Source organism: Nannobrachium achirus (assembly GCF_963921795.1).
Source record: "Nannobrachium achirus genome assembly, chromosome: 22".
In the NCBI taxonomy this organism is placed as follows: Eukaryota; Metazoa; Chordata; class Actinopteri; order Myctophiformes; family Myctophidae; genus Nannobrachium; species Nannobrachium achirus.
The window spans coordinates 4,098,711-4,115,261 of NC_137829.1; the positions used below are offsets into that span (position 1 = coordinate 4,098,711).

Genomic DNA, 16,551 nt, shown 5'->3' on the forward strand with positions numbered 1-16,551 from the left:
TTGACATCAGGCTGTTCCGGAGGAAATCGGCGAAAGCTCTGACTCATTGTGACATCATTTCATAAAAGGCTCTGACATCACGTACGCCACAGTATGTAATCCGCGTATCTCGAGAACCGTTTGTCCCACGGGCACGCGCGTTCTCCATATATGGGCATAAAATGAATGCCCCCATATATGGGCATAAAATGGATTGCAGACAGACAGATACAGATATCTCCATATAAATGGACAGAGGCAAACAGATGGTCAAAGATCTCCATATATGGGCATAAAATGGACGCAGACAGACAGATACAGATATCTCCATATATGGGCATAAATGGACACAGGCAAACAGATGTTCAAAACGGGTCCTATGACCAACAGGTATAATGAGGTTTGCATTAAAGGGGGAACCGGCACTAGAACCGTTCGTCCCACCGGCACGCGCGTTCTCCATATATGGGCATAAAATGAATGCCCCCATATATGGGCATAAAATGGATTGCAGACAGACAGATACAGATATCTCCATATATGGACATAAATGGACAGAGGCAAACAGATGGTCAAAGATCTCCATATATGGGCATAAAATGGACGCAGACAGACAGATACGGGGAACCGGCACTGTGTCTGCAACACAGTTGGAGCCACAGACAGATACTCCATATATGGGCATAAAATGGACGCAGATAGACAGATATCTCCATATATGGGCATAAAATGGACCCAGAACTATAACTGCAGTGATCTCCATATATGGACATAAAATGGACGCCGACAGACAGACAGACAGATACAGATATCTCCATATATGGGCATAAATGGACACAGGCAGACAGATGGTCAAAACGGGTCCTATGAAAACAGGTATAATGGGGTTTGCATTAAAGGGCGGGGCATTCATTCCCTATTTACATTGTTCCGAGTTGGCCAGGTCGCCGACTAGACGCTGGGCCGCCCGAAGGGCGGCCCAGCTTCTAGTATTCATAATTAGGCTTCTGCCCCAGGGTTATTCACCCTGTATCAACAAATAAAGACAGCCTGAATCAATCAAGCCCAGCATATACTCTATAGATCTTTTTAGATCTCAACCAAATCTGCTGTATACAGCTATTCTACCCTATATATATTAATTAATCTATTAATCATATGCACCACCACTCCTTTGTACACAGCCCAACAAAGTATGTTTCCTGCCTCTGTTAGGTGGGCTACCGTGACAAGGTGGAAGCTGGTCGTGGCTCTCTGCTCAACCGTCCGGACATTGTAAAGGCCACGCAGATGTCCACGCTGGCCAGCCAGGTATGGGCAGCCACGTCCAATCCCTGGACTCAACCTACTGCTTCCAAAACTGTATCCTGTATTTGTACCATTTCCCAGTGTACATTTACCTTGTATTCCTAGAGAATTTGACCTTCATTTATTTCACAAGCTGAGAATAAATGCATACAGTGAAAAGTGACTTTACTCCAGATCAGCGTCCTAGAGATCATCCTCACTTCGAGCTTCTTAGAGCTTATAATTGCACACTAGCATTGCTGTAATAACTGTGTAGCTTCAATAATATACCAGCAGCTGTTCTGTTCCCCTGCCACCCTGCCTTACTCTCCTACTGTATGTCCTATTTTGTCACTCTGTCCAATCATGAATTTAAAATGACATGTTAGACTACTACTAACTCCTTATAGAGTGTTACAGGGTTGATGTCTTTATTTAGGCCAACTCCAAAGTTACCTCCACCATGGGTTTCCAACCACAGATTTCCAATGGAATATTTGCGTTTTTTTTTTCCTTTTAATGAAAACTACACATACTGTAACAAAACCAAGGCTTATGATATTAACACATGTTTTACATTATTTTCGAACCACACAAGCGTTAAAAAAAGAAATCCAACCTCAAAAGAACAAAATGTGCATGTGTGGATAACATTCTATTACCACACAACGTATCACACCATTCATAAATCCATCCTTAAATCCATCGTTTAGCCAGATTTACAAGCCAGATTTACACTTAGTTGTACAATGGTGCCCCGTACTAACAATAACAGAGCTTGTAGATCAGCTATTTTTGTCGCTGGACACCGCAGGACGGAATATAAATTAGGCATTACCCTACCACCCTCCTCCATTCCTAATGTCCATCCCCTCACCCATCCTCCCCTCCTCTGTCTTCCCATGCTGTCCTGCTCACTGTGTGCTCTAACCCCTCCATCTCAATGCGCTTTGTAGGCTGACGCCAAGCCCTACCTCCATGGAGCATCCTGCTACGATACCCCACAGATGCGCCACCTTAAGAAAATGAGTGCCCTGACTAGTAATGTAAGGAGACCAATGCCCGCAAACCCTCTGGGACCACTGGGTTGTGACCACATGTCTGCTCTGGCTCTGTCTCATTTGATCCCTATTCACTGACAGATTGACTGGCTTGTTGATTTCTGACAGTAACTGGGGTCCCACACAGTTTTGAGTAGGAGGAATCATTCCCCCCCCACCCCAATAGCAATTGTGGACTTTTGTATGTGTTATTGTTCTGCATGTCTTCAGCTTGTTTTTGTCCCACTGGCAAGCTATGCCTCATTGCTACGCATAGGTTAGTAAAGAATCAGTGAGTCGTTTTGATGGTGTCTAATGAACAGATTTATCTTATACCATCCTTAGTTGAAGGGCCTCTAAAATGTCTTGGGAATGTTTTAAATAGAATGAATGAGTGTACGATGCCATTAAAGTGATAAACTGCATCTGTTTTTTGTTTCTAAAAGGTCCATGTGTACATCCAGCAGTCAACAACACTCTCACTTCTAACACTAGGCGGCAGAGTTGTACCTTTTGAAAAGAGGGCTTTTAACCACACAGCCTCCCTATTCTGCTGTTGTTGCTTGTTGTTGAGGGGGAGAAAGAGAAGACAGTATAGAGCCCTGGGGGGAACCTGGCCAACCAAGTATATAGAGTTTAGGTGGTTAAATGAGCCCTGGTGTACTTATTATGAAGTTCACAAAGTGAATACTACAATTACATCTACCGTAGTTCCTGCTGGATGTACACATTTCTGGAGAAACAACCCAAAAACATGATGTTTGAAGACACAGCTCTTTCTCTCACTGTTTCTCTAGAGAGGAATCCACAGAGCGGCAATCATAACTGCGGTGTCGAGCGGCACCGCTTTGCAGGGGCGTCACACCAAATTCTGGGCCCTGGGTACAAGGATTCAGTGTGGGCCCCCCATGAATGTTAACTATTGAAAAATGTCAGTGATGCTCAAACTTTTTCATGTGAAGGACCCCCCATCTCAAAATATTTAGTTCCAGGGACCCCCCAGAAGAAACATTTTAGTTAAAAAATACATATATTCAAAGATTTGCGCACATTTTCACGACTTCAAAAATAGCAGATCTACAAGCTCGCAGCGCGGCACTCGGTGCCGCGCTGTGAGCTTGTATATCTGCTATTTTTCAATAGCTAAAGTTACTAGGGCCCCTCCACCTTGGGCCCTAGTAACTCAGTCCCACTTTCCTACCCCTTGTGAAGCCCCTGCCGCTTTGCACCGCGACACCGCAACTACATGGCAGCACTCTGTGGATTCGTCTATAGAGCTGCAGAACAGCAGAGTCCTGTGTTGTGTGTTTGCACACTGTATATGGGTTGACCATAGCATTAGAATGTTCCATTCCAGTTCTATGGCAGTGACTGCATGGCCTGCCCTCTGGGACGGGTGTGACGTGGACAAAAGAAGGTTCATTCCCAGAAGAAAGTCCATGCTTGGACAGCGATTGTTCTGCCTGTACAACAAAGGGACTGAAATGATCTTGATGCACAAGCAGTCCAGGCCCAAAGCCATCACTGTTTCTGATTTGCTCAACCCTTTTTGTGCAGTTGGACCCATTACTGTCTTGCCCTTTAAATGTTTCTCTTTTTCAATGTAATCTAAAAACCCTCTTAGTGTATGTGTGTGTTCTTCTTTATCCCACAAGGCTGCCAACATTTAGTGACTCATACATAACTTGTATCCTCCTAGGTGAAGTACAAGGAAAAGTTTGCCACAGAGATGAAAGGAAAGAAGCCGCAGTATGACCTGAAGGACAGTAAGATTTACCAGACATTGAAGGACGCCAACAACCTGGCTAGTGAGGTAAGAGGTCACATATTAAATCAATGTCATGTGTCAACCAACATGGAGTTTTTTTTGTCTAGTGACCAACATTATCTCACTTTATTGTTCAGTGTCCAATATGGATTAAAACAAAATTCTCCTCTAATTATTATTAAGCCTGTTATATTTTCCCATCTGAGGCTGTACAATTTCCAATTCTGCGATAAGGCTCATTTAAGATAAAATAGTTTTGCAATTACCACATTCTCCACTATTCTCCAGTTATTTCCATAGAAATAGCGGTATCGCATGGTCATTTCTGTTCGTAGCCATGCTGTGCTTCCCTGTCATACGCAAAGGAGGAATTAAACAATCCACAGTTGCATCCATATCACATTTGTTATATAGATCAAGGGATGCACCAGCAGAGTACCTGGCTGCGAACATGGAACTCTTATGATTCTATCCTTTTTAAAATCTGTTATTTACCCCAGGTGAAGTACAAGGTTGACCACAAGAAGAAGGTCCTTCACAAGCCTGTGACAGACATGGCTGAATCTCTGTCCATGCAGCACAACCTGAGCACCAGCAAGCTGTCCAGCGACGTAAGACATTGTCAGCCCACGCCTGATTTATACTTGGTTGCGCACCAGTGTCACACTCCGTAAATAGCCAATCTACAAGCTCACAAGGCGTCAGCCATGCTTGGACGCGTTGTGAGCTTGGAGATTGGCTATTTTCAGTGCGCGATGCGAGACACAACCAAGTAAATCAGGCATAACCCTCTCATTAACTGTTCCCTCACAACCCACCCACTACTAACACCATCACTCATCGTCCTCCATTACTCCACATCACATTATAACCTTCATCTCTGACTCAACCTGCTGTAGACCCTCATGGACTAAAGGCTATAGCATGCATTCTGCTGAAACAAAGTTCAGTCAGCTTATAAGAACAAAATGACATGATCGCGACAAAAACAAACAAACACATTGCCTTGCTGCTACAAATGTTCAAACTAGCTGAACATCACTGTAGATGACACCAATGCAATGATGCAGGATTTATTCTGTTTTGTTCCCGCAATCAGCCAAAAACATAACATGGGCGGTTTTGAAGAAGGGTTAGAAATGTTAGAAGGTACAAAACTATAATCCCTCACTGAGGGACATCAAACACAGCAATTAGGCAATTAGTTCATGGGTAGAGTTATCGCCTGCGCTGCAATGAGTATAAAACAATTTAGTCCGCAAAGAAAGCCAAGGCAAAAATATTTGGACTTCTTTTGAAGTGTGCTGCTTTAAGTGTAGTGTCTTCCTAGCCCTCAACCATCCATAAACATTACTCAAGAACCTCATCTGGTAGTGATCCTCACCCAGCTCATTCTCTCATACCCTTGACCCTCCATCACTAGTATAGTATCCTCTATAACCACCTCCTCCATAGTTTTTTTTCCCCATCCCATGGATTTATTTTTCACCCTCCCATAGCTCTCATCCTAGTCTCAACCTTTCCTTTTTGATTAATGAACATCTAAGACAAAGCTCGCCACCTCACCCTCCTTCTCACCTATTGATCCTTATAATATCCTCAACGATTGTTTTGTCATCCTATCACTTTGAAGGAAAGAAAACTGAAAATTGGCATCATTGTAGGCATTTTTGTTGCATTTATTTCCCTTTCATACAATCTTATAAGGCTCTTTTTTTATGGATGACGGTAATGTTAAGCTCAAGACACAGGTTATTTATTTATTCCTCCCCCCTTTGTTGTACTGAGCTGTGTGTTACTTGACTGGGAATTCCCCCTTAGTACCGCTACAAGAAGAAATTTGAGGAGAGTAAGGGTCACTACCATATGATTGCTGACACGCCAGAACACCTCCATCACAAGGATGCCTCTGACCTTCAGAGCAATGTAAGTGACACAGTCTATGAGGACTCAGTAGTCCTAGAGTCCTCATAACATCACCTGCTATGGTTTTCACTTTATCTTTATCTACACTACAGCACTTTTTCCCAAACACCCATTTGGTGTCACAGACACATTTTTATGGGTCCCTCGCCCCTTTATTTTTTGTTTCCTACATTTTGTTTTTAATTATTATTATTTCAAAATAAAGGAAAAAATATTTTGTCAGTATTTTCATGAAGAAATAAAATAGAAAACAAAGAAATTCCATAAATTAGAAAACGAATGTTTAAGTTGTGAGAATAGCCGATCTACAAGCTCTCAACGCGGTGCCAAGCGACGCATTGTGAGCTTGAGATCTGATGGCAAACGTGTCATTTCTCTTTTGGGTCTTGAGCTAAAAAGTCTGGGAACCACAGGCCTACAGTACACGTGGAAGCATTTCCTGCAGTGTGTCCCATTGAAAGCTGTAGTTTTCCCAAGACTTAAGAAATGCTTCTCAATAATCGTGTGCTTACGTACAAATAAGGGGTCAGAATGAGCTTCAGATTGCAGCCAGCACACCTACATTTTCCCAGACACTTGAAAACTATAAAGTAGCTGAATTACATAAAAACTTTAGTGTTTACTTAAGTAGGCTTTGGCTGACCCTGTAAAACTGTTTTACTGGAGGGCGTTGTTTTCTGCGTCCATGTGCAATTTGTGTAAGTTTATTAAATCAATAAAGTGTTGTCGTGCCTCTCCTTGAACTGAAACAAGCAATTTGTATACTATTAAGTGCACATTGTTTAAATTCACAATGCACATACAGAGAGGTCTGTAGAGGGTACTCCTACTCAAGATGGAACCACAATGGTCCCATTTAATCTAAATTCCTGGTCCAGTGCCAACGTAAACCTGACAATAGAATCCTATATTAAGTGCAGTACATTGAATCTCCAAAAAACTAACCCCAAGCTTTGTATTAGACTTAACATCAACACAACACAACACAACGCAACACAACACAACGTGCTACTATAACTTGTGTTTCATGTACTTTTAAATATACATGCAGTCCATGTAGAATCTGTGTTGTGGACTCTGTTTGACTGGTGTGTGGGCTCTTACAGGTGAATAGGGATGGGACGATAAGCAATATTATCGTTGCGTTGCGACGCGTTGTGAGCTTGTAGATCTACTATTTTTGGGCAAATGTTCCGCCCCAGGATAATGGATTTTGACACACTAATCGTGATATGACATTTTTGTATGGTCCCATCCCTACATACAGTCCATGTAGAATCTGTGCTGACTGGTGTGTGGGCTTTTACAGGTGAAGTACAAAGCCAAGTATGAGAAGGAGAAGGGCAAGGCTATGCTGGACTTTGAGACCCCCACATATATAACCAACAAGGAGTCCCAGCACATGCAGAGTCAGGTAAAGTTCCCTTCTTGCACCCAGAGCCCAGACACGGAGACCATTCTATTAACCTTTTTTTTGTTACAGGACCACGCCTATCTCGAAATCTTGAAAGACCGGTGTGAAATCCTGCGGACGTGTCTCCCTATGCGCTATCCCTTGTTGAATTTGGAAATACATTAGCCTGTTGTATGTCCAGCTATTTATATTGTTGGGTGTATGTGTATGATGGCAGTGGCAGCACAACCTGTTTTTACATTGCCTTCGCAGCCAAGTAAAGCTGGTAAACATTATTTTACCAGCTTCAATTTCATAGTTATGTTGCCAATGAAACTTTTAATTTCCTGAAATTATACGAATGTGAGACTTGGAAAAGGCAATGTAAAATGTGAAAGCCTTGCATTAAAATGGCTCTTAGCCTCAATATATACATGTACAGTACATGATGATACTGACACTTAATTTTCCATTGGAAAATTGTTGTGCAATCACACGCTCCAACAAAGACAACATATTTTAAAACAACATAACTAGAATCTAGACATATAGTGTCTCATGAAAAAAATGATAAAATATAACAAATACTTAAAGGAGCTATAGTCAACTTTTTCTTGAAAAACGGATGCTAAAATAAATGACCACAAAAATGACCACAAAAAGCATAAAATAATGATAAAATAATCATTTTGGCCATTGTCAGACTGACACTTTGTTTACATTCTAGTCTAATGGACTAGGATGTAAACAAAGTGTCGGCCCTACAATGGAAAAGTTGACTATAGCTCCTTTAATATATAAAGAATACTTTTATATAAGAAAGCTTTAAAGAATACTTTTATATAAGAAAGCTTTGCTTTAACTGATGATAATAAGTATTTCAGTAAACGTACATTGTTCAAAGTGCATGCATACAGAGGTGGTGACTGGTGAGTGAATGTTCTCGAGGAGAATGGTACAGTTAAGAACCAAGGTAACTGCACTGTGAACCAGGACTGCCTGCATGTGCTTATCTGAGCCATGTCTGTCCCTTGTCTTATCTTTTTTTTTACGGTCAATAGAAAGACTATAGGAAGGACTTTGAGGAAAACAGGGGCAAGAACCTCTCAGGCTTGGAGGTCACCCCAGCCATGATACATGTCAGACACGCCACCCAAATAGTCAGCGAGGTAACTGGCGGACCAATCGCCCCCGGCCGTCCCCTTCCCTTCCCGCCCTGGATTTAATCCTCCCACAACCCCACCCATGCTTTATAATCATACTAAGACCACAGCACAACCACAGTCCCTCTCTCCCCTCCCTGTGTCTTTTTATCCCACCACTGTTTATTTTTTTCTTAATTATCCCCCCTCCCCCCCCCAGCTCTACCCATCCGGTTTAGTTTGGGGTTAGCTTGCATGGTTTATGCCAAAACCATAATGCCCTCTTAATAATACGCTACATTCACCCATGTCTCTCGTCTTGTTAGGACCTCTCCATTGTGTGACTGGTGATGTTAATGTCGTTTATTGTGTTCCTGCGTCTATGTGCGTGTCAATGCAGGGGGCCCCAAACGTTTCCATGCAATGGACCCCCAAATAATAGCCTCTGGTTGTGGCCCCGTCAATTGTGAAATGCCTTTAAAGAGAAAGAAAGCAAAAATAGCTCATCTACAAGTAGATCTGCTATTTAAGCTATTTTTCGGAAAGGTTTCGTTTGAACCATTTTGACAATAATGACAATAAGAACACCAGGTTGAAAAGAAAACTGTCCCCCTTGTTTGAATATAAAAATAATACAATTATATGTTACATTTCCCCCCCCCCCCCCCCCCTTTCCAATTGGCCCACCTGGTGACCCCCACTTTCAAAACCACTGTGTTCATTCATTTATTGTGTCTGTGTACAGTATGTGTGTGTTTGACACCCTGGATGACTTCAATTCATGTTCAACCCTCCATCACGCAACCCTCCATACCATGTTTTGTTCCTTTCTAATAGTGGTGTTCTGTCTGTATTTGTTGTGTAAAATGGCTTTTGCATAACGCCCTTTGCTATCCCAAGTCAAATTTCGAAATGACTGACGCCTAATTTATTGTTTGTTGTATGGTAAAAAAATAACTGTTTTTTGATGTGTGTGCGCACGACAAATTGTACATTTTAAGAGCGCACGTGTACTGTGCTGATGAAACAACGTCTTGAATGCAGTCATTTCTGTCAAGCTGTGTATGTTAAAATGTGGTTAACGTTGTGTTTATCAGGCTGCTTGCCAAAGTCACCAATGTCTCTCTCTAAACATCTTTTTCATTTGTATTTTGGCAACATTTCGCTCTAATTGTATTGGGGAAAGTGTAAGACACCCAGTGTAACCGACTGAGAGCATTTGGGAGGCTTGGTGACTTTGTGCTCAAAGCGCTGTGTGCCCCGGCCTGGCCTGCTTGTGTGCCCGTCTCTACAGTCTCTCTATGTTCTTCCGTCCTGTAGAAAGAGTACAGGAAGGATCTAGAGGAGGGAGTGAAGGGTAAAGGGCTAACTGCATTGGTCGTGGAAACTCCGGAACATTTGAGAGCACGGAATGCCACTCAGATCCTGAGTGAGGTAATGATGGTGATTTGTGAAGGGATGGAAGTGGCTTTGTTCCATCCCCACTCTTAACGTATCCTAACCGAGCCAAAGCCTTCTAACGTAATGCTTCATCGTCACACTAACATGGCAAGTGCTGGGCCCGACATCTTGGCCTTGCTTGATGACTCCACTAACATGCCCCATAGTTGTCCTATTAACTGTGTTTTATTCTGTCTACTCATTTAACACATTGAAGTTCCTAACTAATGCTGTTCTACCTTTCAGTGGTAAGTGGAGCCTCACCTGCGATCCTCCATTGCATCACTATAATGATTCCCTCTAGTCCTTAATTCATGCTAACCTTGTCCTATTGAACATTCCCCCAGGAGTTTTTGGTTTTGCAGCCCCTTTCCTTATCGCAATCCACCAGTCAATTCTCATTTTATTAAGGCTAACATTGTGTACCGTGTCTCATTTGCAGAGAGAGTACAAAAAGTCACTGGAGTCGGAGATCAAGGGCCATGGAATGTTGGCTTTGGCTTGTGACACCCCAGACTTCATGAGGGCAAGGAACGCTACTGACATCCTCAGTCAGGTTCGTCTAGTAGTCTTTCAAGTATTATATTATATTTTGGTTGGAGCACTCCAGCATTTTTATTTTTTGGGGGGTGAGGTAACCTAAGGCATGAATAGGATCTCACAGAGGCGATGTTGTATTTGGAAAGTTGAGGAAAAGGCTGTGCCATATGTTTACACTGGGTTAGTAGTAAGGCTGTCACGATATGACATTTTACATGACGATTAATTGTCACTCAAATAATTGGCGATTAACGATTTGATTGTGTTTTTGTCGTTGATAATTACATTTCTGTTTGGCTTTTAGGCTTTGAAGTTGCATATGGTAGATATGACACATAACCTAAATATACAAATACATTACTGACATATTTGACAACTTAATTTAAATTTGACAAAATAATTGCAATAATGTCAAATAATCACGATTAGACGATTATGTAATAATTGTGACAGCCCTAGTTAGTAGTTTCGTAGAATAACCTGTGGTTGTTTTTGCTCTTCAGGCTAAGTACAAGCACACTGCTGAGATGGACAGGGCCAGCTACACGTCAGTCATCGACACCCCTGACATCATCCATGCACAGCAGATGAGGATCATGGTCAGCCAGGTAATGTAGACAGCTGAAACAACTGGTCCAACTGGTCTATAATCGCCTTAACCACTCCTCAACCTGTCGTCCCTATTTTGGGCAGACATTTTAAGCTTGACATTGTAAGCTTTCAGATTGGCTATTTTCGCAATTCGTCAACGTCATAAGCAGATAGGGCTTACGCGGTTAAAAATCGGTCTTCTCACCTTATATGCCCGGGTGCAGAATGTCATCCTATAAAATGTCATGATTGATTGATTGATTGAAGAATTTATTAGAAGTTTGCAATAGAAAAAAGTACAGTTTCATGACAGTACAAATCACTGGTACAAGGTCAACTAAAAGGAGATCCTAGAAAGCCGAGGCTTATTTCCACAGGAACCACACTTTAAGTATCTCATATAACATTGAAAGACAGACGGATAGAACATAGTACTTTATCTAGGATAATATCAGTTTCAAAAGCATAACATCAAATACAAAGGCAGAAAGAAAAGGGGGGGGAGCATGGGGGCTTAGTCTATTTACAAGTCACGGGTAGCAGCTGTCGGAAGGTGACTTTTCATACCAATTTTGAAGGAGGCTAGGGATTTGCTCTCCTTTAAGGCTTGTGGAAGGGCGTTCCACATGTTGATGGCATAGCAGGAGAACGAGTTAGAGCCTTGTTTAGTGTTAAATCTACATTGATGATGATTAGTGGAGCTGCCTCTGGTGTTGTAATCGTGAACATCCTTGACCTTTAAGAAGTAGTTTGCCAGGTACATGGGTATCTTGGAGGTGTAGTGAATCTTGTACACCATTTGAAAACAACACTCAAAGTGTTCATAATGTTTTATTTTGTTCTGTTATTTCTCAATGGCTTTCTTGGGCCCTATAGAAAAAATACAAGGAAGATGCTGAGAAGACAATGTCTCATTACGTGCCGGTCCTGGACACTCCTGAGATGCTGAGAGTCCGTGAGAACCAGAAGAACTTCAGCACTGTAAGTAGTTGATGAAAACAAACTGATTATCAGTGACATGGTATATAAGCAGGTTCTTTCTAAGAACATTGGGATAGGGGCTCAAAGTCCAATTTCCTGGTGGCTCTATGTGTGTCTTCATGTCAGGTCTTTAAAGTATTACCTTCAATACTTTATACTTGTGTACTGTTCATGAAATGTCTTTTTGGAGCGGTGAAAGCGCTCCCAATAGACAGGTATGTCCGTGGGTATGTCCCTGGGTGGGTGGGTGGCTGGCCGTGTCCGTAGCCTGGCAATACCTTGAGTGGCCACACACAACACACTAGTTAAAGGAGGGGTGCTGTTTTGTGCAGGCCAGGCACACTCACCACTCACTCACACACACGCACGCACGCACGCACGCACGCACGCTCAGATTCACCGCTCCACTTCGAACCGAGGTTTGATTTTTGTTTAGTGTCCCCAGAGTGAACCATCTCAAGTCGCCATTAGTGTGTAAAGACTTTTGGAATTCAGTGCTGTATGCAGTATATTTAGTTTGTTTGATATTAACCCTGGGCTGAAATCAACACGACACTCTTTGTTGTGGGTCATGAACAAGCATTTTAACTACGCCTGTCCTCTTTTCCCTGTAGCTTCTGTACCAGACAGACCTTAAAAACAATAAGGGCAAAGTGTCTGCTGTAAACGACACTCCTGAAATGCTTCGTGTAAAAGAGAATACAAAGAATTTCAGCTCGGTACCTACTTTGCAATAAACTTTTTTTTTAACCGGTTTTCATAACCTTTTTCTAATAACATGTTTTTTCCTTTTTTCCCTTAACTTTTTTCTCTTTCATTGTTGCTTTATTTTCTACCTCTCTGTTTCTTGAGATGAATCTTAAAAGTCCCTGACATGCAGCCCATTTGTTGTGAGAAAGCGGGTATCTTCTTGATGCAGTAGATAGCCTATATTAACCCAAATGGACAGCCAGTAGATAGCCTATATTAACCCAAATGGACAGCCAGTAGATAGCCTATATTAACCCAAATGGACAGCATTTTAAACTAAGCAACTAACTATTTCTTTTGGTAGTCCACAGTCTTGAGTGCTGTTTTTGTTCACTGTCAGCGTGTTGTGTGTGGATTATTGTTGAATAATGTCGATTTTTCTTTTTTAATGTTTGTGTTAAATGTAAATCTGTATTTGTCTGCATATATTTTGTTGAGGTGCACTCAATTTAGCTTAAAGGGCCACTTCACCTCTAGGACAACCAGATCTTATTTTATTGTTATTTGGAACACGATTTTTATTGTTATTTGGAACACGATCAACACAATCCCGAGTTATTTTTTTGTGTTCAATCTGTGTTTTGAGATATTTTAGTATTTTAGAATGACTAGAGATGCATTTTGCATCATCATGCTGCATCATATGATGCAAAATGCATCACTAGTCATGCTGAAATACTAAAATATCTCAAAACACAGATTGAACACAAAAAATAACTCTTGGATTGTGTTGATCGTGTCCCAAACAACAATAAAATAAGATCTGGTTGTACCAGAGGGGAAGTGGGCCTTTAAGTACAATATGACAGACAGAGCCCACATTGAATTGTCACAATTTCACAAACTTTACGAAAACACCCTTTACCCAAGGTAAGCTATGTCAAGCTTATCTCAAGTTTAGATATGTTGGATGAGGGAGAATTAGGCTAACCTTTTTGTTCCTGCTTTAATTTCCAATCTATGAAAAGATTCAGTACAAAGAGGATTTGGGTGGAGGGACAGCTATACCCGAGACCCATGACATGGAGAGAGTTAAACGCAATCAGAAGAACATTAGCACGGTATAGAGTGACCCTGGCTTTCTTCCTCTCCTCTCCTCTCCCCCTCCTCCTCCTCACTTATATTTCACTATCCCCTACGGTATCCAATGTTGAACTTGTCCTGCCCTTCACACCATGTCTTCCTGTCCAAATGACAGACATTTTTAATTTCCAACAATATTCATTGTCCCTTGTTTAACCACTTAAACCCTATATTCTACGTTGACGGGACGTCCCCCAGCACTGCCCGATCCTTTTTCCCCCTCTATCACCAAATCTCTTCACCGAAAATAACCGATCTATAAGCTCACAACTCCTTTCCTTGTTTACTTGTTGGGCTTCTGCTGAATGTTTGCCTATTATGACATTGACATGCCCAAAATAGAGACGCTAGGGCGTTCAAGTGGTTAAGGTTAAACTTGACTATTTTACAAGATCCCACGCATTTTTATACTAACTTCAGGATATTCAAACATTCTCAAACTAAAGACTAATGCCAACCACGAATCATTATATACTGTACAGTTTATATACTGTATATATAATAGAGTATACAGTGACTCTCTCTCTCTCTCACACACACGCACGCACGCACGCACACACACACACACACACACACACACACACACACACACACACACACACACACACACACACTGAGTATAATATTGATTGAGTAAACCTGATTATCAAGTAAAGAGGTAAATCGAACTAGTAAAATGAATTATATGTGTTGCTGCTTTCATTTCCCATCCATGAAAAGATTCAGTACAAAGAGGATTTGGGAGGAGGCACAGCTATACCTGAGACCCCAGACATGGAGAGAGTTAAACGCAATCAGAAGAACATTAGCACGGTACTCCATAGAGTGAACCTGCCCCCCCCCCTACATCCCCTATCATTGTCACTCTTCCTCTCATATTTCTCTGATCCCCATGTCTAGTATTACCCAAGTAAAGAGCTGCACCTGACCCTCACACATGTAATCCCCCTTAACTCTCAAATACCTGGAACGCGCCCGAGTCGCGTTAGAGTTTAACCACTTTAATCATTATTTTATGCTTTAACTATTGAAAAATAGCAGATATACAAGCTCACAGCGCGGCACCGAGTGCCGCGCTGCGAGCTTGTAGATCTGCTATTTTTGAAAAATCGTGAAAATGTGTGCAAGTCTTTGAATATCTTTGACCCGATCTTTGACCCGACTTCTAAATCCTTCTTCTAAATCATGTTGTTCTCAAACCTTTTCATGTCAAGGACCCCCAATATTGCAGGTATTTGGCCGCGGACCCCCATCTCAAAATATGTTGTTCCAGGGACCACCCAGAAGTAAATATTTGAGCTACAAATGTTTGCTTTTAAATAGATATATTCAAAGACTTGCAAAGAAATATCATGATTTTTCAAAAATAGCAGATCTACAAGCTCGCAGCGCGGCACTCGGTGCCGCGCTGTGAGCTTGTATATCTGCTATTTTTCAATTGTTAAAGCGGTCAATGACCCTAGGCCTAAATGGGTTAAAATGACAGCCATTGTTAATTTCCACCTTTATAAAATGATCCCCCATGTTGTTGATACTAATTTCAGGATTGTCTTGCTCTTGGATATGAATAATCCTACTGTAATTATACAGTAGGTGCCACTGCCACCCGTGATAACTGCATCTAAGCCCCCCCCCAAGTAACAAACTAAACGAATGCTCCATTGTGAGCATTACCTGTTCTCATCATATGATGACGTCTCATTTCCGTATGCCGACATTCATAATGTTGTAATCTGTGTGATGTATGAATGGACGTAGCTCTGGTCCAGAGGGCCGTAGGGCAGTGGAATTCCTTGTCCTGTATCTGAGCCGGCTTCCTGGCATGGCGTTAAGAGCTTTGCACACAGACGCGTTTTTTTCTCACAGAAGAAACGGACGATTTAACTTTTTTTTAAAGAAAACAATGATTCTCTATGACCTCGTGCACACCTGCTCCGAATTTGCTGTGCAGCAAGTGGCAGTGCGTTTTTTTCCTGATCGAACCCAGTTCGATTTGTGCGTCTTTTCCCATGCGGTAAAAACGTATTGACTCCTAATAAGTGGAGTCAATTACTTTATGACTCCTTTTCTGATCCGCTGTGCGGATTCCGCACAGCATAGCACACCAAATCCAATGTGTTTAATCATGCAACAAAGCCTGTGTGCAAAGCCCTTTAGAGACCTCGCTAAAGCTCTGGACCAGAGCTAGAATGGACAGTGATTTGTGAGTGGGTGTGTCTGTGTTCATGGCACCATACATGCTCCAATGTTTACCCCCCTCTGTCTTACTCTGTGCTTGTGAAACCCGTGTGGGGTCAACGGGTAGATAAAGTACAAGGACTCGCTGGGTCAAGGCATAGCCATACCAGATCTCCCTGAGGTGAAGCGGGTCCGAGAGGCCCAGAAGCACATCAGCTCGGTAGCGTAACAGAAAACCCAGAGTGAACCCCTGTCATTTCCTGCCATCTAGCCTCTGACCCCGTCAGAGGCTAGATTTTAACCACTTTAACCATTATTGTATGCTTTAACCTTAGAAAAATAGCAGATATACAAGCTCACAGCGCGGCACCGAGTGCCGCGCTGCGAGCTTGTAGATCTGCTATTTTTGAAAAATCGTGAAAATGAGTGCAAGTCTTTGAATATCTTTGACCC

At 42.0% G+C, this 16,551-nt stretch overlaps 1 protein-coding gene across 1 annotated transcript in view; it reads left to right on the forward strand.

Annotated features, from left to right (window-relative positions):
- Positions 1-16,551, forward strand: part of neb (nebulin) — a gene marked incomplete at its 5' end in the record, with an annotated part of 93,346 nt that overhangs the window by 65,041 nt on the left and 11,754 nt on the right. Inside the window, 14 exons of the mRNA XM_080753524.1 lie at positions 1,195-1,290; positions 2,223-2,312; positions 4,006-4,119; positions 4,575-4,685; positions 5,896-6,000; positions 7,310-7,414; positions 8,455-8,562; positions 9,856-9,969; positions 10,418-10,531; positions 11,019-11,123; positions 11,983-12,087; positions 12,702-12,806; positions 14,641-14,733; positions 16,226-16,318. Coding sequence (XP_080609650.1) covers positions 1,195-1,290; positions 2,223-2,312; positions 4,006-4,119; positions 4,575-4,685; positions 5,896-6,000; positions 7,310-7,414; positions 8,455-8,562; positions 9,856-9,969; positions 10,418-10,531; positions 11,019-11,123; positions 11,983-12,087; positions 12,702-12,806; positions 14,641-14,733; positions 16,226-16,318 — 1,458 coding nt within the window. The remainder of the gene's footprint in view (positions 1-1,194; positions 1,291-2,222; positions 2,313-4,005; positions 4,120-4,574; positions 4,686-5,895; positions 6,001-7,309; positions 7,415-8,454; positions 8,563-9,855; positions 9,970-10,417; positions 10,532-11,018; positions 11,124-11,982; positions 12,088-12,701; positions 12,807-14,640; positions 14,734-16,225; positions 16,319-16,551) is intronic.